This window comes from Nycticebus coucang, chromosome 9 (genome assembly GCF_027406575.1).
Source record: "Nycticebus coucang isolate mNycCou1 chromosome 9, mNycCou1.pri, whole genome shotgun sequence".
Classification (NCBI taxonomy): domain Eukaryota; kingdom Metazoa; phylum Chordata; class Mammalia; order Primates; family Lorisidae; genus Nycticebus; species Nycticebus coucang.
Window position 1 is genome coordinate 111,329,598 of NC_069788.1, and position 24,943 is coordinate 111,354,540.

The following is a 24,943-nucleotide window of genomic DNA, read 5'->3' on the forward strand; positions in this document are numbered from 1 at the left end:
ACCTCAGCCAACAGAATTGGCGGAAGTGGGAAGGAGGGAGAGCGCTTCTGCTCCCGGCCAGTCACCTATTCCCAGGGCTAAGAGCGAGGGGGAGGAGGGTGGAGTCAGATTTTCGGACGGATGATTGGCTAAAGAAAATGATGCTCGCCACCAATGAGGAGGCTCACAAGATGGAGGGCGAGGCCTGGGAGCTGTAGAGCTTCTACCGAGTAGCTGGTTGCAGAGGCGGCCGAGAGCCATGGCAGCAGTGGTGGCAGCGGCGGCAGCGCGGACCCGGATCCTCCAGGCAAGTGAGGGTAGCGCCGAGGGACCACAAAGTTAGGAATTGGATCCTTTCCGTCCAACTCTCGGAGCCATCCTCGGGCAAGATCTACTTCTAGGTCCAGCCCCTTTTTTGACCTCGTGTTTCCACCGTACCTGTGCGGCCCTGTTCTTATCCCCAAACCTCACTTTGTATCCTTCCTCGTCCCGAATCCAACTCTGGACTACCACCCCTGGCCCTCAACCCTTTTATAACTGATTCTCCTTTTTCTGGCTCTGTCCCACTTTCCTCCTCCAGCCCTGTCCCGTCCCCGCTGTCACTCTCTTTCCCTCACCTCTCACTCCGCCCACTGCCTTTTCTTTTCACCTCTGCACCAGCCACTTCTCTCTCCCCTAGACACTCCCCTTTCTGGTCACCTTTCTTTTCTTTTTTTTTTTTTTTTTTTTGAATATTTCTTTTTCATTTTTATTTTTTGCAGTTTTTGGCCAGGGCCAGGTTTGAACCTGCCACCTCTGGTATATGGTGCTGGCGTCCTACTCCTTTGAGCCACAGACGCCACCCTGGTCACCTTTCTTATCTATTTCTTGCTGGGGGATCCAAATCGCTCCCTTCCCCCACCCGGCTTCACGGTCTGTAATCTGAGCTAGGGGGAGCAGGCACGCAGTGAACTTTGAATCTCCTTCTAGAAGATACACCAGGTTTTTAACAAAGGCAGCAATTTGCTAAGCTGTTTTCCCCAAATATGGCTCTTTGTGGGCTGTCCCCTTTCTTGCCAAGACTTTCATGAAAACTTTTTTTCAGCGAAGTTACAGTTTTCATGTCAGAGGTAAGGACATGTGGCAATGCCACCAGTATGTTCCAGGTACATTCAAGGTACTAAACATTTCTAAAACTACAGATAGAAAATGGGAGCCAAAGAAGAAAGGCGAAAGTTCCTGCCCCAAAATCAGCTCCTCATTGCCAATGCGGTTGGTTGGGTCCTGACTGAAGCCAGCCTATGGAGAGGTAGTAGAGGAGCTGTATGCCCGAGGCCTGTGATCTTCAAGTCTGTTCATGGCCAGTCCCCTGTTGTTTACATCCTAGCAAGGACTTAGAATATAGGCAAAATTTACTGCAGGCAACATTGTCAAACCTGCAAGAAATAACATTGCCCTTCTTACCCATTGCAACCAGCCTGGGAACTTCCACCAGGCTTCAGTGAGCTCTGCTAAAGAAACTTACCTATCTTTAAGATTCTTGGCAGAGCCACCTGCTATGGTGGCTCCCGCCTATAATTCTAGCACTCTGGGAGTCTTAGGCCGGTGGATTGCTTGAGGTCAGGAGTTCTAGACCAGTTTGAGCAAAGTGTTTCTACTAAACATAGAAAAACTAGCCAGGTATTGTAGTGGGCACTTGTAGTCTCAACTACTCCAGGGGCTGAGGCAAGAGGATCACTTGAGTCTGAGAGTTTGAAAGATTGCTGTTAGCTAGGACCCCATAACATTCTACCCAGGGTGATAAAGTGAGAGTCTGTCTTAAAAAAAAAAAAAAAGAGGGGCGGCACCTGTGGTCAAGTGGGTAGGGCGCCGGCCCCATATGCCGGAGGTGGCAGGTTCAAACCCAGCCCCGGCCAAAAAAAAAGATTCTTGGCAGAGTCAGCAAAGGTTCATGTTTAAATATGCTGTTTAATGGGATAGAACAGAGAATGGGTTTGAGGTATTTGCCAGAAGGTCTGATTTCACTCAGTATTTCTTGTCTTGATTCTAGTTCTGTTTCAAAGTTTCCCCCTTATATTTTCCATTACGTACTTCTCCTTGAATTTTTTTTTTTTTTACCAAAATTGGCTTTTTTCTTTTGCCTTGTCGTCCCCTCTCCTCATTATGAGTCGTTGAGAACCTTGAGATGATACAGTAGAACCTCTGTAAGTTCTGCCCAAGGGAATGTAGCAAACTGGTCAACATACAGAGGTGGTCAACTTAAGGAATTAGGCCTACTGTACTAATACATACACGTGGTACATGCCTGGTCTATGAAAATTAGTTCAACTTAGGCGGCGCCTGTGGCTCAGTGAGTAGGGCGCCGGCCCCATATGCCAAGCGTGGCGGGTTCGGACCCAGCCCCGGCCAAACTGCAACAGAAAAATAGCCGGGTGTTGTGGTGGGCACCTGTAGTCGCAGCTGCTCGGGAGGCTGAGGCAAGAGAATCGCGTAAGCCCAAGAGTTAGAGGTTGCTGTGAGCCGTGTGACGCCATGGCACTCTACCTGAGGGCAGTACCATGAGACTCTGTCTCTACAAAAAAAAAAAAAAAGAAAATTAGATCAACTTAAAGTGGTCAGTGTAAGGAGGTGGTCACCAATGGAGGTTCTACTATATTTTATCCTTTCCATCAAGAAGAACCTAATCTCTTTTCTACATACTTTATTTTGGAAACAGACACTATTTTCTGATTAATTTAAAGGACCTTCTGGGCTGACCCGGAAAAGAAAAGAAGTTGTAATCTGTAGTCAACTAGGAGTTGTTGTAACATTAAACTTTGATAAAGAGTAGATTAGGCTGAGTGTGGTGGCTCATGCCTGTAATCCTAGCACTCTGGGAGGCCTAGGCAGGAGGATCACTTGAGCTCAGGAGTTCAAGATCAACCTGAGCAAGAGCAAAATCCCCTCTCTACTAAAACCAGAAAAATTAGCTAGGCATCATGATGGGTGCCTGTAGTCCCAGCTTCTTGGGAGGCTGAGGCAGGAGGATTGCTTGAGCCTAGGAGTTTGAGGCTGCAGTGAGCTAGGCTTATGCCATGGCACTCTAGCCTAGGCAACAGAGTAAGACTCTGTCTCAAAAAAAAAAAAAAAAAAGACTAGAGTCTACGAGCGGAATTCTAGGAGAGAGTTACTTGAAGTAGTCAGCTTATCTTCTCTGCTATGGAGGGTGGTAAAAATCTTAAGCTTCTCCCTACTCCTTGTGATATAAGCATTCCCATTCAGAGATAAGGAAAATAGTTTCGCAGGGCCCAGTGGCCATAGTCCTGCACAACCAGCTGAAGTTAAGGGATTGCTTGAGGCCCAGAGTTTGAAGCTAGCCTGGATGACATAGGAAAACCACTTTTAGGGGGTAAAAAAAAAAAAAAAAAAAAAAAAACAAAATTTAGTCTTAAAGATATGTAGTGACGGGCGGCGCCTGTGGCTCAAAGGAGTAGGGCGCCGGCCCCATATGCCGGAGGTGGTGGGTTCAAACCCAGCCCTGGCCAAAAGCTGCAAAAAAAAAAAAAAAAGATATGTAGTGACTTGCCTCAGTGATTAGTAGAAAGAGCACAGGCTTCACAGTCATATTTGAATTCCGTCTCAGCTCCCCTACTTTCTAGTTTAAAGAATATGTGTGTGAGGGTGGCGCCTGTGGCTCAAGGAGTAGGGCGCCGGTCCCATATGCCGGAGGTGGTGGGTTCAAACCCAGCACCAGCCAAAAACCAAAAAAAAAAAAGAATATGTGTGAACATTAGAATTAATATAATGAAGTAAATTACCTGACATTTAAGGTTATCAGCGTCACCTAACAAGTAATTGATGGAACTGAAAATTCAAGACTTAATCCTTACCATCTCTTTCTGTGTCATGCATTGTCCCAGGCTTTCAGTAAAACACTCATTGAAAGCTCATGTATTGTAATGCAGTAAGTTCTGACCAATAGGAGAACCTAGGATACTGTAGGGACCAAGGGAAAGAACCAGCTGGGAAGGGGTGGTTCCCTGGTAAAGGAAATAGCAAGTAGAAAATAAATATCGAGAGAGCGGAACTGTTTCGTGACTGATCACTAGGTAGTTTCTTCTGCAGCAGTGCTAATGAGTTGTTTTTTAGGAAATTAAGAAAAGATGGGAGATCTAACCTGTCAAAACTATTATATAAGTGTATTCATTATCTATGTGTATATGGCTTAATAATAAAAAAACTATATCGTAATATCATATCAGATTCAGTGCCTTTTATGTCCTCTGGACAGCAGGGAGGCTGTGGGCAGGTGACTAAATAAAAAGTGGCCTAGAATGCTCAAGTTGGCTAGTCAGTGCATTTTTTTGCCCTGTAAGAGAGTCTATATGGAACAAATGAATATCAAATCATTGCTTGGTGGCAGCGCCCATAGCTCAGTGGTTAGGGCACCAACCACATACACCAAGACTGGCAGGTTTGAATCCGGCCCGGGCCAGCCAACAGTGACAACTACAACAGAAAAATAGCCAGGTGTTGTGGCGGGCACCTGTAATCCCAGCTGCTTGGGAGCCTGAGGCAAGAGAATCACTTAAGCCCAAGAGTTTGAGGTTGCTGTGAGCTGTGACGCCATGGCACTCTACCCAGGGCAACAGCTTGAGACTCTGTCTCAAAAAAAATAATAAATAAATAAAATAAATAAATCATTGCTTGGTGAGTATTCATTCTTACATTCTGCAAAATATTATGGAGTATTTATTCTAAGAATCATGTGGGGAACTGAGGACACAACAGTCTAGTCATCTAAGGGGAGAATAACTTAATAATGAAACAAGCAATTATTTCATAATGCGACATGAGAAAGAAAGGAATTTGGGTGCTTTATGAACTTCACAATGGTTGAGACTTCCTAGAGAAAGTGATGGCTAAATGGGGACCTCAAGGAGTGAGCCACACAAATGAAAGAGTGTCAGGCATGAGGGAGCAGCATGTGCAAGGGCAAAGAGAGCACAAAACAATTTCCAAATGTTTGGAGCATAGAGAACAAAGAGGAAAGTAGCAAGCTATGAAACTAAAGTAGCAAAAATACTATGTAGAGTCTCCTAAGCAACACCAAGGAGATTAGTCTTTATCCCAGCAGCAGTGGAAAGCCACTGGAGGGTTTGTGATCCAACCAGATTTATATTTTAGAAAAACTCTAATTATAGGGTAGAAACTAGAGTCAGAAAGTTTAAGATTGGAGGCTGGGAAACCATCTAGGTGGAGACAATTATAGACTGGTAATGGTGAGAGGAGCAGGGAAAAGAGAGTGGTATATTCCAAAGACATCTAGGACAGTTGGTTAAGACTTGTTTGATTCACTATTAAGTGAGAAGGACTAACTGGGGCAGGATCCTTGGGCAACTAGCTAAATAATGGCCCCATTCACTGAAAGGTGGGCTATAGGAAGGAAGTGTAGCAGATTGGTGGGAGGAAAATGCAGAGTTCAACTTTTTCATCATATGCCAAGTAATATCCAAATAAAGGTATGGAAAAGATGGTTATGTGGTTATTACTGAAGAGGAAGATTCGGGCTAAGGACTACAGATTTGCGCATCATTGGGATCCAGATAATTAAGTCATAAGAGTTGACAAAAATCACTCACGGAGTATATGCAGGATGACAAGAAAAGAAAGTCCAGGACTAAGCCTTGAAAAACTTTAAGATGGAAAAGGATGAGCTGGCAAAAGAGGGAGATAAGTGGCCAAACAGAAGAGACACCAGGGCATTACCAAAGACAAGTGAAAAGGTGATACAGGAAGGCAGATAGGAATAACCACGTCATCTCTGCTGAGAGTACAAGAAGGACTGGGAAGAGTCCATGAGTTGTAGGAAGTCATTGGTATTCAGTCATGAAGATTGGAGTAGAGTGAAAAGTCAGTGGGAAAACGAAAAAATAAAAATAATTAGTAGAGAGAACCCTTTCAAGAAGTTTGGCTGGCTCGGCACTCGTAGCTCAGTCCTTAGGGCACTGACCACATACAATGGGGCCTGCTAAACAACAGTAACAACTACAACAAAAAAATAGCTGGGCGTGGTGGCAGGCGCCTGTAGTCCCAGCTTCTTGGAAAGCTGAGGCAAGAGAATCATCACTTAAGCCCCCCAAGAGTTTGAGGTTGTTGTGAGCTGTGACGCCACAGCACTCTACTGAGGGTGACAAACTGAGACTCTCAAAAAAAAAAAAAGTTTGGCTAAGAAAAAGAGAATGGTTAAAAGACAAGGATTTGGATTTGAGGAAGAGGAAAGATTTTGTTTGTTTTTTTAGTGTACATACACTAAGAAAGGAGCTATTGGATGGACAGGGGTTTAAGGAATAAAACAAGATCACTAATGGAAGTGTCTGAGACCAGGATGGGAAGTTGGCCTTAGAGCATAGGTGCAGCGATTAGCCTTTGATTGAAGAACAGACATCTCTTAATTCAGTCTACAGATATTGATTGTGCACAACTGTGGCCCAGTTGTTTTGACCTCATGGAGCTTACTGACTACCTTCTCCATTAGGTACAGGTAGTTTGAATGTTTGCTAGTAGGAAGTGGAAGAAGTTCTTATCTGATGATTTCTGTTTTCTCTCAAGTAAGAAAAACAAAGAAGGCCATTATTTACCTGAAAGAGAGAAAGGGGAGGTAGCAGAGTTGGCAGTTTTAGGAGAATTGGTCAGTTTGAAAGAGCAAAGAGTGAAAGCAAATAAGTATGTATAGTAAGAGCATTTAATAAGCATCAACAGTGTGCTAGCTACTTTTCGTGCTTAGTCTTGATCACATTAACTCTGCAAAGTAGGTGACAAGACAGATGCAGTGCCTGCCCTCATGGAACTTACAGTCTTTATGGTAAGACAATTACTCAGGTGCTAGGGTTCAGATATGGTTTGTTTATCCCCACCAAAACTATGTTGAAATTTGAACCCCGATGTGGTGGCTTGGGAGGTAGGGCCTGTTGGGAAGTGTTTTAGGTTATAGGACTGGATCCCCCAAGTGAATGGTGACTGGCTTGGGTAGTGAATTCTTGCTCTTACAAGACTGGTTTAGTTCCCTAGAGAACAGGTTGTTAAAAAGCCAGGACACCTGGGCGGCGCCTGTGGCTCAAGGAGTAGGGCACCGGTCCCATATGCTGGAGGTGGCGGGTTCAAACCCAGCCCCGGCCAAAAAAAAAAAAAAAAAAGCCAGGACACCCCTCTGGTTTTTCCTCTTCACATCAGCTTCCTCTTTCACTTTCTCCACCATTTTGGGACATAGAAGGAAAGCCCATGCCCTTGAACTTCCGAGCCTACAGAACCTCTTCCTTATAAATGACTCAGTCTCATAGCAACACAAAACAGGCCAGGTGATTACCATACACAGGGGGCCAAGCCTAATAGAGGAAGTATCAGCTGCTATGGGAGAACAAAAAAGGGCCTTCTAACTTAGTCTGGGTGGGGGTGGGGGGGCAGACAGCAGCAGGCCTTTCTTTCATTCACTAGATATTTACTAAACACTACTATGTACCAGGCACTATGTTGGTATTGGGAATGTAATTATAAGTAAGACATGAAGACATGGTGGGCTCCAGGAGAATGTTGAGGTTTTGAAATAGCTTTGGTGGGGAATAGGAGGGAAGGCAGACTGGGTGTTTGGGATGATTATCTGCTGGCCCTGAGATAGTCTCAGGACCAGCAGTGTTGCAGGCATACTTCACACAGCCATAAACCCTTTTCAGACAAGATAATAGATTATTAGATTGTAGCTTTCTTTTATATCCCAGTTTTGCGTATTTCAGTTAGTCACTTTAATTATACTTGAAAATGTCTTAAATCAACTTCCATAACATATATACAAACTATTTTTTCACAGTTACCTTATTGTAACTAATCCTTCCTTCCCCATTACCCTATGAAGTATTATCTGTATAACACATTTTTTTTCCTCTTTAGTACCTATGGCATTTTAGAAATAGCTTTATGAAATAAAACTGACATAAAGTACACTGTACATATTTAAAGTAAACAGTTTAAGTTTTAATATTTGTGTGTACCTTTGAAAACATCATCACAATCAGCATAATATACATGTGATATCCATTACCCAAAAGTTTCCCTCTTACCCCCTCACTGCCTTCTACATCATCCGCAGGTTAAACAGATCTGTTATCTGATACTGTAGATTCATTTGCATTTTCTAGTTTTGTATAAATGGAATCATACAAAATGTTCTCTTTTTTTTTTAAATAATTACTCACATTTATTTTCTATATCATTTATAATGAAGTTAGTAAAACCAAGTAAAATATTCATTTTCATCATTTGCTTCTGTTCATCTGTTTTCTTGCAGTCTTCGTTCTTTCTTCCATAATGTTGCATGGCACACCTCTGAGGCAACAAAGGAGTATTTCAAAAAACTGCAGCTAAAGGACATCCATCTGCAGCTACCTATGTGCATTTTTAAACGTTTTTGAATTGGCAGCATGTTTTCCAGTCTCCCCGCAGTTCACTGATAACACGTCCGGAAACACCCATCTCCCTCCAAGAGCCCAGCTACCGTTTCGCAGGCTCAGCCGCTTTCCCACCCGCATAGCTAACGGTTCTTCCCACCCACCAGCTATTCCCAAATCGTCCTCCCTCGGCTGCCGCGCAGAAAAAGCAAAATGTTCTCTTTTTATGTCTGATTTCTGTTGCTTGCCAAAATTATAATTATTTATGTTGTATGTATCAATAGTTAATTCTTTTGTATTGCTGATTAGTATTCCAATGTTTGAATATACCACTTTAGTTTCCTTTTTTTTTTTTTTTTTTGTAGAGACAGACTCTCACTTTATCGCCCTCAGTAGAGTGCTATGGCGTCACACAGCTCACAGCAACCTCCAACTCCTGGGCTTAGGCAATTCTCTTGCCTCAGCCTCCCAAGTAGCTGGGACTATAGGTGCCCACCACAATGCCCGGCTATTTTTTTGTTGCAATTTGGCCGGGGCCGGGTTTGAACCCACCACCCTCGGTATATGGGGCCAGCTCCCTACCCACTGAGCCACAGGTGCTGCCCTCACTTTAGTTTCTTTATGCAACCATATAATGGTGGACACTTGAGTTATTTCCAAGTTTGGGGCTATTACAAATACGGTTGCTATGATGATTTGTTTTGAAGTATTTGTATGGGAATATTTTACTAACATTTGATTATATACTATTTGATTTATCTTTACAGAGATTATATGATATATTATTTATAGTATAATTATATTTACGTTGATTGTATACTTAAATTCAATACCTATTATATTAGATACCATGTTAAGTATTTTCATATTGTTAGAATTATGGTATATTTTCCAGGCCAAAAATTATGATAATATGATGTAATGAAAAAAATTTTTTAATCAGTACTATCTTTGAAATTGAGGACATAGATTATTCTATGTCCTATTAGAATAGGACTGTTCTATGTCCTATTGTTCTCTCATAGTTTCATAGTGTTTCATAGACTTCTATCTTTTCTCTTTAAAGACTATGTGGAGGCTTAGGAAGGGGGACAGTTTGAGGCTAGGAGTTCAAGACAGCCTGAGCAAGAGCAGGAAACCCTCTCTACAAAAAATAGAAAAATTTGTCAGGCACAGTGGCCCATGCCTATAATCCACCTCCCTCACTCTGGGAGGCTGAGGCAGGTGGATTGCTTGAGTTCAGGAGTTTGAGACCAGCCTGAGCAAGACCCCCATCTCTAAAAAACTAGCCAGGCATTAATGGTGGGCACCTGTAGTCCCAGCTACTTGGGAGGCTGAGATAAGAGGAACACTTGAGCCCACGAGTTTGAGGTTGCTGTGAGCTATAACACCACAGCACTCTACCAAGGATGACAAAGTGAGACTCTGTCTTAAAAAAAGAAAAATGGCCAGGCATGGTGGCCTGTGATCCTAGCACTCTGAGAGGCTGAAGCAGGTAGATCGCTTGAGCTTTGGAGTTCAAGATCAGCCTGAGCAAGAGACCCTGACACCTCTAAAAATAGAAAAAACTAACTAGGTATGGTGGTGCTTGCCTGTTGTTCCAGCTACTCTGGTGGTTAAGGCAAGAAGATTGCTTGAACCCAGGAGTTTGAGGTTGCTGTGAGCTATGATGATGCATGGCACTCCACCCAAGACAACAGAGTAAGACTCCATCTCAAAAAAAAAAAAAAAAAAGGTAGAAAAATTAACTGGATGCTGTGGCCTGCAGTCCCATCTACTCAGGAAGCTGAGGCAGAAGAATTGCTTGAACCTAGGAGTTTGAGGTTGCAGTGAGCTATGATGATGCCATTGCACTCTAGCCCAAGAGACAGAATGAGACTCTCTCAAGAAAAAAAAAAACAAAAACAAAAACACCAAGTCCTTTTTCATATGCGCACAGCAGTTAGTATAATGTTAAGCATATAAGGACAATTAAGTTTGTGAACTCATCCTAGAAAAAAGTGCTATATATCTCATTGCTGATATCACATGGTCACCTTTGAAGTAGTCTCTTGGGAAGTTAAACACTGACACCAGTGCCTATTCCACCCTTCAAGATAATTTTAGAACTTTTTGTAGAGTGGCCATCAGAACTGTCATTGTGTGAGTTCTGACAATTAAGTTTACAAATTCATCCTAGAAAAAACTACATACCTCTGCTGAATATCACTATGGTTACCTTTGAAGTACTCCCTTTGGCCATCTGGTGACTGTCATGATATTCAGTCTGACATTCAATGCAGTATGTAGCACTTTTTTCTAGGATGAGTTTGTGAACTTAATTGTCCAACCTTGGATAGCAGCCATTTGCTAAATTTTAAATAATTATCTGCTCTCATTGTAAAATTAATCCTTATTTTTTGTCTCACAGTTTTCTTCCAAAGTGAAATCCACCTGGTATTCAGCATCTTCCTTCTCTTCTTCAGTGGTAAGTTTATTTGGTATAAAGATTGATTTCTGGCCAGGGTAGTGGTTCATACCTGTAATCCTAGCACATTGGGAGGCCATGGCAAGAAGATTGCTTGAGCTCAGGAGTATGGGACAAGTCTGAGCAAGAGTAAGACCCAGCTCTACAAAAAATAGAAAAATCAGCTGTACATGGTAGCAGATGCCTGTAGTTCCACCTACTCCGGATGCTGAGGCAGGAGAATCCTTATGAGTCCAGGATTTTAAGGTTGCTGTGAGCTAGACTGATACCACTGCACTCTAGTATAGGCAACAGAGCAAAACCCTGTCTAAAAAAATATCTACCTTGGTTTTCTTATTTAATATTATGTCTACTGTGTTGCAAACATTGCCAGTGTTGCAAGGTGGTCTTTATAATTTTAATGCTGTGTAATAGTCAATCAAGTAGATATAGCTTACGTTAGTTAATAATTTCCCTATATAACATTTAGATTACTTCAGTATTTTAATATTGTATAACATTTATATAGTTTCTTCCTTCTTTTGGATTATTTTCCTTCTAAAATAAGATTGCTATGTCAAATGATACTAACACTTTCATGCCTTTTAAAGGTTTTGTAGACCCTTCCAGGCAGTTTTCTTCTTCTTAACTACCTTTAGAATTGTTTTTACATACCTCTGTCAGCCACTTGTAGTACCTAAAATCTAATGAATAAGGATTATTCCTCTAAACCCTTGCCATATAGAAGTATGCACATGTACTTGTATGATACAATGTTCTTTTACCTTGTTTGGTTCATAGACCCCTTTGAAAATTTAATAAAATGAGCTATTTCTCAGAAAAAAATACACATAGAAGCATTTAAAAAATCTTCTGCTCGGGCAGCGCCTGTGGCTCAGTGAGTAGGGTGCTGGCCCCATAAACCAAGGGTGGCGGGCTGGAATCCGGTCCTGACCAAACTGCAACAAAAAATAGCTGGGCGTTGTGGCAGGCACCTGTAGTCCCAGCTACTACTGGGAGACTGAGGCAAGAGAATTGCCTAAGCCCAGGAGTTGAAGGTTGCTGTGAGCTGTGACGCTACAGCACTCTACTGAGGGCGATAAAGACTGAGACTCTACTCTGTCTCTAAAAAAAAAAAAAAATCTTTTGCTCATAAAGGTAATACAGACTCTACTCTGTCTCTAAAAAAAAAAAAAATCTTTTGCTCATAAAGGTAATACATGCTCATCGTCCTATAACAGAAAGTCAGCTAGGCCAACAAATCCTAATAGCTAATCCTTGTTAACAAAGTTGCTTTTTTAGTATAACCTTCACAATGCCATGGTTTTGCTCATGAAGTTCCACTGTATGAATAGCAAGGAATTTCCCACTGTTAGGGAGATTACAGTATTGAGGTGCTCTGCCACATCCTGATATACATTATACACAAAGATACCACTCATCTCTTTCCTAGAGGTAACATTTCTAGAGACCAAGAGATTTGGTTATCAACCTGGATTCTTTCCTCTTTGTGAAAGGGAGAAGGAAAAGCAAAGCAATTCACTAATTCAAAGTTTTGTGGGTTTTCTTCAGCCGACTGTAAAACTCTTCATTGATGGAAAATTTGTTGAATCCAAAAGCAACAAATGGATTGATATCCACAACCCAGTAAGTGAAGCTACTTTGGAACTTGAATTGCCAAACCTAGAATGCTAGGACTGTGATGAAAAGTATGGACCTGGGTGTCTATCTTAAAGCACATAGTCCTGCTTCTGTGACTAGATGTAAAATGCAGAAAAGGCAAAGGCAAAGTATGTTAAATGCTTCTTTTTCCTATCAGGCCACAAATGAGGTAATTGGCCGCGTCCCCCAGGCCACTAAGGCTGAAATGGATGCAGCCGTTGCTTCCTGCAAACGTGCTTTTCCTACATGGGCAGATACTTCAGTGTTAAGCCGTCAGCAGGTCATGCTCCGCTATCAACAACTTATTAAAGAAAACTTGGTAAGAAATCTGCCACTCCTGGCTCAGCGCCTATAGCTCAGCAGCTAGGGTGCCAGCCACATACACCAGAGCTGGTGGGTTCGAATCCAGCCTAGGCCTGCCAAACAATGACAACTACAACCAAAAAATAGCCGGCAATGTGGCAGGCACCTATAGTCCCTGCTACTTGGGAGGCTGAGGCAAGAGAATCGCTTGAACCCAAGAGTTTGAGGTTGCTGTGAGCTGTGACGTCATGGCACTCGTACGCAGGGCAACATAGTGAGACTCTATCTCAAAAAAGAAAAAAGAAAAGAAATCTGTTACTCTCACAGAAGAGACCATTTCATTTGCCCTCTGTAACTCTGCAATACAGAGAGACATTGATCGTGGTTCTCTCCCTGGCACTGCTTCTCTAGCTTTGTTCTTTCTTGGCTACCTGAGAATTAAAGGGAAGAACATCTTGTATTAATCTCTATTTCTGTGTTTTCTTTCTAGAAAGAAATTGCCAAATTAATCACGTTGGAACAAGGAAAGACCTTAGCTGATGCTGAAGGAGATGTATTTCGGGGCCTGCGTAAGCTGGAAGTCCCTTATGGGACTTTTGGGAAAGGAAGATGGGAAGATGGAAGGCAAAAATCCCCATATGGGGAGGTTGCTTCTTTCTTTATGTAGATTTTGCCATTCCATAGTATCTTTTTTATGCTTGTGAAAATGGCGATACTTCTTAGGTATCTATAAAACTGATTTACTTGATTATTTTACTCAGATGCCCTTCCAGCAGGTATACGCATATTGTTTTCTCTTTCCCATTCAGAAAATCTCATTTTGTCCAGCCCCTTCATTGGGAAAGGCAAGTCAGTGCCCACCCCACCCCCCATCACTGGCCTGAGCTAGAACTGGTGGCCTGACTTCTTCTTCTCTGTTCCAGAGGTGGTGGAGCATGCCTGTAGTGTGACGTCTCTCATGCTGGGAGAGACCATGCCATCCATCACCAAAGACATGGACCTTTATTCTTACCGTCTGCCTCTGGGAGTGTGTGCAGGCATTGCTCCATTCAATTTTCCTGCCATGATCCCCCTTTGGATGTTTCCCATAGCCATGGTGTGTGGAAATACCTTCCTAATGAAACCATCAGAACGAGTACCTGGAGCAACCATGCTTCTTGCTAAGTTGCTCCAGGATGCTGGTGTCCCTGATGGAACATTGAACATCATTCATGGACAACATGAAGGTAACTGCCATTCTGCATGTGGCTACTTAATCTGGCAACCAAAAAAAACAAGGTATTGAGTAGTGATTGAAAATTTTAGGATGAGGAACCTAGGGAGAAGGGATTTATTATACTAATGGTAACCTCCATGTTTGGAGGTAATGATTGCTGACTGTTTTGCCATCTCTAGGGGCTAACATAACTAAATGAGTGGCAATGCTTTTTTCCCTATAGTTTATTTGGGGACACTAGCAATATGGATTTAGCTAGAAAAGATTAAAGAAAGGTTGGGGTATAATCCTAGCACTTTGGGAGGTCAGAGTAAGAGCTGAGACCAGCCTGAGCAACTTTGCAAAAAATATATATATAAAAGTTAGCTGGGAGTGGTGGCACATGCCTGCAGTCCTAGCTAGTTGGGAGGCTGAAGCAGGAAGATCACTTGAGCACATTTTCAGGTTGCAGTAAGCTATCATAATGCCACTGCCCTCTAGCCCAGGCAACAGAGGGAGACCTTGTCTCAGGAAAAAAAAAAAAAAAGGTTAAAGAGAAAGTTTTTGCTTCGGTATTAAGGGAATTCATGAGAAAATTTAACTTAGAATACGCCTTAAAGATACTAAAGGCCTTCTAATTCATATAATAATAGCTAATCCTTAAATAGTGCTTCAGTATTTCAGGCACTGTTCCTAGTGCTTTGCATATTTTACTTAATCCTTATAATCACCCTTTGCAGTAGGTAGTATTATTTTTCCATAGATGAGAAAATTGAGGCATGATAAAATTAATTTGCCCAAAGTCATACTTCTAGAAACTATCAAAGTCAGGATGTACATACCTGGGAAGGGTGACTCTGATGTTTGCTCTTAAATACTGTGCTACATTACCTCTCACCGGAGGGTAGAGTAGTTTCTGTGAGTCCTAGTACATAGTGACAGTTGAGGAAATAGCATATTCTTAAAGGACAAAAAGGAAGCATTCAGTATTAAAATGCTGTTATTTGGAAGGAAATAGCTGTGGCCTTAAGAGTTAGAAGCGGAAATTCTAGAATAACAAATGAGAAAAATAATGAAAGAGCCTAAATAGAATTTGTAATTTAAAGAATTTAGAAGAAATAAGAAGAGAACTTCACAATGAGAATCTAATACAAAAAAACAAATGTGTGAAAACTTTAAATCCATAGCAGGAGGGAAAAGGAAACTTGCTGTGTTAAGAAGCCACTTGTTCCTTTGTGGTAATCATTTATTTTCTTCTTAAAGCTGTAAATTTTATTTGTGATCATCCGACCATCAAAGCAATCAGCTTTGTGGGATCCAACCAGGCAGGAGAATACATCTTTGAGAGAGGATCAAAACATGGCAAGAGGGTTCAAGCCAACATGGTGATTATTATTCCTTATTTCCCCAGTCTTTATTTTGTATTTAAATTACCTAAAAAGAGCCCTTCAGCAAGGGGGCCACTCATTCTGCTCTAATGTGTTTCTTAATTACCATATCATCATGAACTTTAACCATGGACCTTTTGAGGGATTTCATTCAAAGTCATGTTAATCACCTTTTACTATATACAGCTAATCTTGGTGACAGAGGGCTTATTCCTTCCTAAGAATGTTATTCAAATTCTTTGGGTTTTAGCAGTTAACACCTAGATTCTGGTTCTGGCCATTTCTTCCTTTATACCATACTTCTAGCCCTTTATCTTTCCTTCTTTTAAGGAGTATCCTAACTACCCATGTCAAAAGATATGATCTTCCCTAAAGGTCCGGGCTACTTAAGGCACTGGAAAGAGCATCATGTCCCCATTTGATACTGCTTGATATATGAGTGTGGTTTACTTGGTTGCAAGTTTTTCTGTCCTCTTACTAGTTCCATGCCAAATACATAAGCAATTCTTTGAGAATAAACAAAGTCTTGTTACATCTTTCTCACTCTTTCCTTCAGTTCATATTGTAGAAAAATAATCATCTCTGCAGATCATCAGAAAAAATAATCATCTCTTGCAAACTGTTCATGTTATGCCCACTTATTTTTCATGGGTAAATGTGTTTTGGCCAATTGAACTTAAGCCCCTCCCAGTTTACTTCACATTTACTGAGATATTCTGTTCAACATTATGTATAATGGGATGAAACTGAGTACCAGATATGGTATCTAACCCTACACTCAACCATAGTATCTGGAAGTAACCATATATTATCCTACATAGAAAAGAAGTTTTGAAGCTTTTTTTTTTTTTCTGTGACAGAGTTTTACTCTGTCGGTAAAGTGCTGTGGTGACATAGTTCACAGCAGCCACAAACTCTTGGGCTCAAGTTATCTTCTTGCCTCAGCCTCCCAAGTAGCTGGGACTATAAATGCCTGCCACAACGCTCGGCTAGTTTTTCTATTTTTAGTAGAGACAAGGTCTCACTCTTGCTTGGAATGGTCTTGAACTACTGAGCTCAGGGATTCCACCCACCTTGGCCTCCTACAGTACTAAGATTACTGGCATGAGCCACCATGACCCGCCAGTTTTGAAGCTTTATATCGAGAAAGCAGTTTGGGAGACCTCTTTCTTAAAATTACGTATTAGGAGCCCAACTAGTAACCCCGCAGACAAGTTCTTTTCTTTTTTTTGAGACAGTCTCACTATGTCACCCTAGGTAGAGTGTGGTGGCATCACAGCTCACAGCAACCTCCAATTCTTGGGCTTCAGTGATTCTCTTGCCTCAGCCTCCCAAGTGGCAGGGACTACAGGCACCTGCCACAATGCCCGGCTATTTTTTGGTTGTAGTTGTCACTGTTTGGCAAGCCCAGGCTGGATTTGAACCCGCCAGCTCCATTGTATGTTGCTGGCGCCCTAGCTGCTGAGTTACAGGCGCCGAGCCTATTTTTGTAATATTTTTGATCTAAATAAATACATATCAGCTAGAAAGAAAAAGTAACCTGGAGACTTGCTCAGTGTTGCCAGGATTTCAACTGTATTAAACACAAATTTCTGTCCTCAAATCAACAAAGAATGAATTCTTTAGTACTTTCCTAAATTTTCATTTGAAAGCTCATCTTCCTTGCCTAATTTCTTAGCTTAATTGTATTTGGCAAGAAAGACTCATGTACTTTCTATATTTTCCTTAGGGAGCCAAGAACCATGGGGTAATCATGCCAGATGCCAATAAGGAAAATACCCTGAACCAGCTGGTTGGGGCAGCATTTGGAGCTGCCGGTCAGCGCTGCATGGCTCTTTCGACAGCAATCTTTGTAGGAGAAGCTAAAAAGTGGCTGCCAGAACTGGTGGAACGTGCTAAAAACCTGAGAGTCAATGCAGGTAATCAATCATCTAACTTCCTTTAGCTTTTGTATCTGTAGCACTAAACTCTTGATTTTAGCATTGGTCTTGGCCACTGGCAACAATCCTATTACCATTGCTTCTCTTAATACTGTACTTGTCATTTGGATTCATCTCTCGTTAGCAGTCATACTATGTCAATGAAGGCCTTAAATACTTGTGTTATTTTATAGGAGACCAGCCTGGAGCTGATCTTGGCCCTCTGATCACTCCGCAGGCCAAAGAGCGAGTCTGTAATCTGATTGATAGTGGAACAAAGGAGGGTGCTTCCCTCCTCCTTGATGGACGAAAAATTAAAGTCAAAGGCTATGAAAATGGCAACTTCGTTGGACCCACGATCATCTCAAATGTTAAGGTGAACAACTCTTTTGTTAATCTCACAAATATGAGAGCTAAAGACACCTTAGAGCTATAGAATCTCATCCCACTAATTATGAAAGAAAGTCTTTAATGACTAAAACATTTCTTGCTTAGTTACTTTGGAGTCTAAATGAGTCTTCCCTCCTAACTCCCAACCAGAGGTCTTCCCATTATATCTGAGGTGAGCAAATTTTCCATAAATGGCTTTTTTAGCTTTGCAGGGATATACAGTCTCTGTTGGAACTACTCAACTCTGATGTTATAGTGTGAAATCAGCCATAAACATTATGTGGCTGTGTTCTAATAAAAGTTTATTTATGGACACCAAAATATGAATTTTGTATAATTTTATATGTCATGAAATATTTTTGATTTTTCTGACCAATCATTTAAATGCAGAAACCATTTTGAGCTTGTGGGCTTTACGAAAACAGATAGCATTCCACATTTGGCCCACAGCCTGTAGTTTGCCAACACCTATCTTATAATTTATTGAATACCTACCCTTGCCCCAAATTTAGCTGCATCTTCAACAGAAAGTAACAAAAGAAAAAGAATTGATCTGTCAACTTTTAATTATCAAAACTCTGAAATTCTCTCACCTAACATTCATGACTAAATTAGGGTTAGAAGAAATTCAGATATCCCCACTATATTCCTAAATAATCAAGAATTGATTGTAGGTATAGCAGAAATTATGAAAACTTTTGCTATAGAACCATAGAGGAAAAATCCACTTATCAGCAACACACACAGCTGATTAGCTGCAGTGATGAAGGATGTTTTGAATGTGTTAAATGTGACTTGATATCAAAATATAAATCTATAGACTTGAAAGGCAAAGGAGTGAATGAAAATATTGTTACAGAAAATAGCATGGGATTTCTATAAAGAGAAAAGTTCTCCTGGTATATTTAATATAGACTTGAATATATATAAAAATGAATTTTCATGTAACTGATAACATAATTGTATACAAGTTTTTCAGGTATTAAAAAAGAAGCTGGTGATGGGTCAAGAACTCAAGAAATAGTGCTTAATAATAATGAGTATGGTTATAGTTAATAGGAATTTCAAGGTATTTATATAGTTGGTAGCTTGGAAGATGGAACACTGTAAGACAGAATGTTTTTTTATAGGTGGTTTAAAATGAAAATTGTTAACATGAAAGTTACCCATGTAAATTATAGATATTAAGTGAAAGTACCAATTAAGTAAAAGTACTAAATAGGCATAAAATATTCAGAACCCCGAAAGCTGACTTCTTTTCTGAATGCATCACTCCTGGCAGCCAAATATGACCTGTTACAAAGAGGAGATTTTTGGTCCAGTTCTTGTGGTTCTGGAGACAGAAACATTGGATGAAGCCATCAAAATTGTAAATGATAACCCATATGGAAATGGAACAGCCATCTTCACCACCAATGGAGCCACTGCTCGGAAATATTCCCACCTGGTGGACATCGGACAGGTTTGTGAACAGAATTTTTAGGAGATTCTTATAGTCATTTACTATTTCTGAAAAAGAAACTATAGACAATGATCAGTCATTGCAACTTGTTTAAAGATTGCCCCTCCAGCCTCCTACAATGCCTTGTTCTTCCTCAGGAATAAAAATACATGAGGTAGAGAATGGGGTAGAAGATAGGTATTAACGTTGGTCTCTGATGTCTTTGTGCTTCTAAATGGAGAATTCTCTTGTTTGAGTCCTTCACTCAGTATGTGATGTGGATTTGTTCTGCTTTAGGTGGGAGTGAATGTCCCCATTCCAGTGCCTTTGCCAATGTTCTCATTCACTGGCTCTCGATCTTCCTTCAGGGGGGACACCAATTTCTATGGCAAACAGGTAACTTTTGAGTTAAAAAAAAATACTATTTTCTTTAAGAAGTTTTCTTAAACATTCAAGAGCAAGAATTTTGCAAGATAGGGCCTGTGAGCAGTTTCTGTGCAGTCATATGTTCTTCAGTGCTTCTCAGAAGGTCTCCTAAAAAGATAAAAAGGTGAACAACATTTTGCCAAAGTCGCTTCTTCCTCAATAACTCAAGGAAACAAAGATTTTGGAGAAAGAACATGAAGAAATCCAAACCTTTGTATGTGCCATTTCCTCTGCCTCTATCCCTCTTTCCCATCTCTCTCCTTTCATCTGACAAACTCCTAATCACCTGTCATGTCTCAGTGTAAAGAATAGATACCTCTAGAACAGTGGTTCTCAACCTTCCCAATGCCATGGCCCTTTAATACAGTTCCGGTGGGTCTCAACCCCAACCCACAGGTTGAGAACCACTGCTCTAGAAAATCAGCCCTGACCAACACCCACTTCCTCAATGGTATGCCCCATGTGCTCCCACTGCACATATTTCTCCTTTAATAGTTATTCATTTACAAAAAATCTGATCAAGCACCTTTTTTTGTACCAAATACTATTCTAGGCACTACAAATACAGCAGTGAACAAGAAAAATAAAGCAGATCTGGAACCAAATTGCCTCGGTTCAAATCCCAGCTCCACCAGTTATTAGCTGTGTGATTTTGGGGGATATCCTCTTTATGTCTCAAATGTGAAGTTATGAGGATTGAATTATCTCCACTTCTATCAGCAGGAGCATATGTCCCAAAGCAGGAAGAGGCACAGCATGCTCCAACAGCAGAAATGGGCTAGAGCACATTGAACGAATGTGGAGAATGGGAAGAAATGAGGTTAGAGAGGTAGGCAGGGGGCAAGTCATGTAGGGCCCTTTAAGCCACATTAATAAGTCCTCATCACAGGCTGGGCGTAGTGGCTCTCGCCTAGCACTCTGGGAGGCCAAGCCTGATGGGTTGCTTGAGCTCAGCCTGAGTAAGAGTGAGACCATGTCTCTACTAAAAATAGAAAAAAACTAGTGGGATGTTGTGGTGAGTGACTGTAATCCCAGCTACATCACACTGTAATTATTATTTGGGCTGGGCATGGTTTGGTCACTCTTGCCTAATCCTAGCACTGGGAGGCCAAGGTGGGAGGATTGCTTGAGGCCAGGAGTTTGAGGCTGCTGTGAGCTATGATAATGCCAAGCAACAGAGTGAGGATCTGCCTCCACGAAATAAAAAACAGTCAACACTTTGGTTATCCAGAGGCTTATTAATCACTTAGCATATTAGTCACAGCTTTTTGTAAAAATAACTAGTTTGATGCCAGTAATAAGCACTAACATTAAGGGAAACAGTACAACTATTATTTAACCACTCCTCCCACCCATTTTTCATTACTGTAAGTTAGTAAGTTAGTGTGCTAAGTGAGGCTTCTTGGAGGAAGCCTAAGAAAAAAAATTGACCATATATACAGTTTGAAGTCTTAAATCCTTCAATTATTAAATTGCTACTTTGCATTCTTGAAAGAACACAAAGAAAAGATCACACTTACATAATGAAAGATAAAAGTTTGTATCTTTATGTTGAAAGTATATAATAGGCTCAGCACCTGTAGCTCAGTGTGAAGGGCGCCAGCCACATACACCAGGGCTGGTGGGTTCAAACCTGGCCCAGGCCTGCTAAACAACAATGACAACTACTACAACAAAAAAACAGCTGGGCATTGTGGCAGGCACTTGTAGTCCCAGCTACTTGGGAGGCTGAGGCAAGAGAATCGCTTAAGCCCAAGAGTTTGAGGTTGCTATGAGCTGTGACATCACATCAAGGGTGACATAGTGAGACTCTGTCTCAAAAACAAAAAAAGTATATAATAATCTCTAAAATTGTTTTAATACATTAAAATGGCCCAGATTTTGTCAAAAACTTCCAGAAGAGTATTTTAATCACAGTAATGGTTTTTCTAAAGATATCTGTTCTAGCCAGGTGAGGTGATTTATGCTGTAATCCCAGCATTTTGGGAGGCCAAAATGGAAGGATATCTTGAGCCCAAGAGTTTGAGGCCAGCCTGAGAAACCTAGCAAGACCCTGTCTCTACATGGGGGAAAAAAATGATATAAGTGTTAGATCTGAAAAATGGATTCTCTTTTGCTCTAGCTTACTTTTATAAAATAACAAACTGTGTATATGCATATGTATAAAGCCTTAAAATAAGGCTCAGCGCCCGTGGCTCAAGCAGTAAGGCACCAGCCACATACACCTGAGCTGGCGGGTTTGAATCCCGGCCCCGCCAAACAACTAATGACAGCTGCATCCCAAAAAAAGAAAAAATATCTGGGTGTTGTGGCAGGCTAAGTTTATTCAGTCCCAGCTACTTGGGAGGCGGAGAGGGGAATCGCTTGAACCTAGGAGTTGGAGGTTGCTATGAGCTGTGATGCCACGGCACTCTACCCAGGGTGACAGATTGAGGCTCTGTCTCAAAAAAGAAAAAAATCAGCTGAATTTTTTGGCTTATGTGTTATTTGTGATTTAGAAGTGAAATTTGGCTAGTTGCAGTGGCTCAGGCAGAAGGATTACTTGAGCCCAGGAGTTCAAGGCTGCAGTGAGCAATGAGTACCACTGCACTTTAGCCTAGGCAACAGAACAAAACCTTCCTTGGAAAAAAAAAAAGTAGATATGTGTAATGTCAGACATTTTACTTTAGATTTGTGAGATATTTGGGGTTTGCCACTTCAATATAGAGCTCTTTATCACTGACAATTATCAGAAAGTGCCTAACATATATAACATAACTCCTTTATTCCTTTTTCTTCTTCATGGGAAGGAGAGGAAAACTAACAACTGTTGAATAGCAGTCACTTTGCTAGGATATTTTTGCATGTCATTTCACTTTCTCCACACAACATTGCTATTATGTCACACAGATAAGGCTCAAGGTTAAACTGTAGTCAATATGGAGAAGAGGCAGGATTTGAGCCAAATCTGTTGACTTTAGGACACGTGATATTCAGCTGTAGGAAGATAAAGGCCTGCAAGTTTAACAGAGTATATGTTCAAGTTTTCCATTTAGATGCTCTTGGCTTAAAGTACTAGTTTCAGCATAATAATGATGGCTATTTATTCTGTCCAGGTATTATGCTAAATGCTTTAGATAAATTATTTCAAACAGTGTATCGAATTTGAATTGCATTCCTCAAATAGGAATGTGAGTAGACTTTTATAGCACCTCCTTCATAAGCCAACTAAAAGAAGAATCATGAAACTCCCAGAAATACATGCTAACTCTTCCCCCCTCCTTTTCTCCTTAGGGCATCCAATTCTACACTCAGATAAAGACCATCACTTCTCAGTGGAAAGAAGACGATGCTACTCTTTCCTCACCTGCTGTAGTCATGCCTACCATGGGCCGTTAGAAACAAGTTTGGTGAATACTCAGTCTATACTGAATATCCTCCCTTTATTTTTGACCAGCTTCATGTGCCAACTTTGCTCAGATCTGATCCCTGGGATTGGAATACGTTGTAACTATAATCTTTCTCAGGATTATCAGTCCCTGCAAAATTGCTATAGGAGACTCTTAGTGTGACACTGAAACCAGATTTTTCACTTGCTCTTCATACTTCTATTTTTGAGGTAATTGTTATTATGGCTGTGAAATGCTTATCTGGAAATAAGAGCTTAAACATGTTTTCTAAAAATTCTTCCCTTTTCTGATAACTTGGAGGAGGGGAAGGTCAGTATATATAAAGAAGATCTTCCTTTTTTTATTTTGGCTCAGTGCTTGTAGCTCAGCGGCTAGGGCGCCAGCCACATACACCAGGACTGGCGGGTTTGAACCCAGCCCGGGCCTGCTAAACAACAATGGCAACTACAACAACAACAAAAAAAGATCTTCCAATAATTGGAAGATGAACTCTTGGATGGTGAAGCAAGATAGAAATAATTCACCCTCCTCTGGTTGATCCTTAGACATAGGACTACATAAATCCTACAGGGGAGACCCCTCTGCAAAGTTTTCCTGAGCCTCTCTTTTATCCCACATTACACATTTCTATTTATCCCAACTTGTGACAACTGCCTCTTTCTTTTCTGCTCAAAGCCACTTTATTGTCCTAGTAATTCATGACCACTATTCTATCATTGTCACTGTTCCTACTTCTGAAGATCACTCTTCAAGGATACCTCAGTGAGCAATGAATAAATCAACTCTTTGTTATGTTTGCCAAGTGATAAGTTGTAGGGTTTGTTTCAGCAATCTTTAATTAATATTTTAGCCTTTAATTCAGATGCAAATAGTTTCTTAGAAAATTATTCAAAAAGGTTTTTAGGCCCAGAAGTCAAGAAGTGTTCCAATCATGAAAGTGGGTGAGAACTCTTGCCTTAACATAAGTCTAATCTGATGGTATTTTGCTCTTCCTTGCATTTCTCATTATACTTTTTTTTTTTTTTTTTGTGGTTTTTGGCCGGGGCTGGGTTTGAACCCGCCACCTCTGGCATATGGGACCGGCGCCCTACTCCTTGAGCCACAGGCGCCGCCCTCTCATTATACTTTTTAATGTGAGAAAACTGATTGTGGCCTAAGAAATTTCAGAGCTTTTCATGACATACTCAAAAAAGCAATGTCTTGACAGAGTCCTTCTATCATTAGTTCAAATGCCTTTATTTGCTTTTTGTTTCTTTTTTTTTTTTTCTTTTTTTTAAGATTTAGGGGGTATGGTGTTTTTGTTACAATGATGAATTATATAATACTGAAGTTGGGGCTTTCAGTATACCCATCACCAGAATAGTCTACATTGTACTCAGTAAGTACATTTTTATTCTTTACCCTCCTCATATTTTTTATTTACTTTGATATCTCTAAACTTTAAATCAGAATAGAAATTGATGTGCTCAATGAAATGGATTATATCTTTTTGTTCTGCCATCCCAAATGAATACTGTTTATTTTCCTGCTTCCTTAGCCGTCACTTCAGTAGTGTTAACCTATTCTATGGGGGTTATTCCATGAATTAAGGATGGTGAAAAATTTGGAAAATGTTGTGCACTCTGTAGACTTGAGGCTTATTTCTACTACCTGGCTGGATGAAATGTCAGAATCTTCAATCATTTATGATAATTGGAACTTTAATAAAATATACCTACAACCCCACTGGGTCTTTTTTTTTCCACTTTCCTAAAAGTGAGGCAATAGAAATTTATAATTAGAAATATAGTGCTCTTGTTTGTTCTTTTTTTTTTTTTTTTTTTTTGTAGAGACAGAGTCTCACTTTATGGCCCTTGGTAGAGTGCCGTGGCCTCACACAGCTCACAGCAACCTCCAACTCCTGGGCTTAAGCGATTCTCTTGCCTCAGCCTCCCGAATAGCTGGGACTACAGGTGCCCACCACAACACCCGGCTATTTTTTGGTTGCAGTTTGGCCGGGGCCGGGC

The 24,943-nt window shown here is 40.9% G+C and overlaps 2 protein-coding genes across 5 annotated transcripts in view; one reads left to right on the plus strand and one right to left on the minus strand.

Moving 5' to 3' along the window:
* Positions 1-130: 130 nt before the first annotated feature.
* ALDH6A1 (aldehyde dehydrogenase 6 family member A1) lies at positions 131-24,745 on the plus strand. The gene is made up of 12 exons (XM_053601742.1): positions 131-286; positions 10,789-10,845; positions 12,397-12,471; positions 12,644-12,805; positions 13,280-13,358; positions 13,713-14,015; positions 15,248-15,369; positions 17,102-17,291; positions 17,486-17,667; positions 18,964-19,143; positions 19,420-19,518; positions 22,822-24,745. Exons 1-12 carry the CDS (start codon positions 239-241, stop codon positions 22,924-22,926), a joined length of 1,602 nt encoding a protein of 533 aa, XP_053457717.1. The 5' UTR covers positions 131-238; the 3' UTR covers positions 22,927-24,745.
* The window catches only part of BBOF1 (basal body orientation factor 1), a 44,683-nt gene continuing 39,258 nt past the window's right edge, over positions 19,519-24,943 (minus strand). For all 4 annotated transcript variants that reach the window (XM_053601744.1, XM_053601743.1, XM_053601745.1 and 1 more), the window contains one exon: positions 19,519-19,656. In XM_053601744.1, coding sequence (XP_053457719.1) covers position 19,656 — 1 coding nt within the window. In that variant the 3' untranslated portion in view covers positions 19,519-19,655. The remainder of the gene's footprint in view (positions 19,657-24,943) is intronic.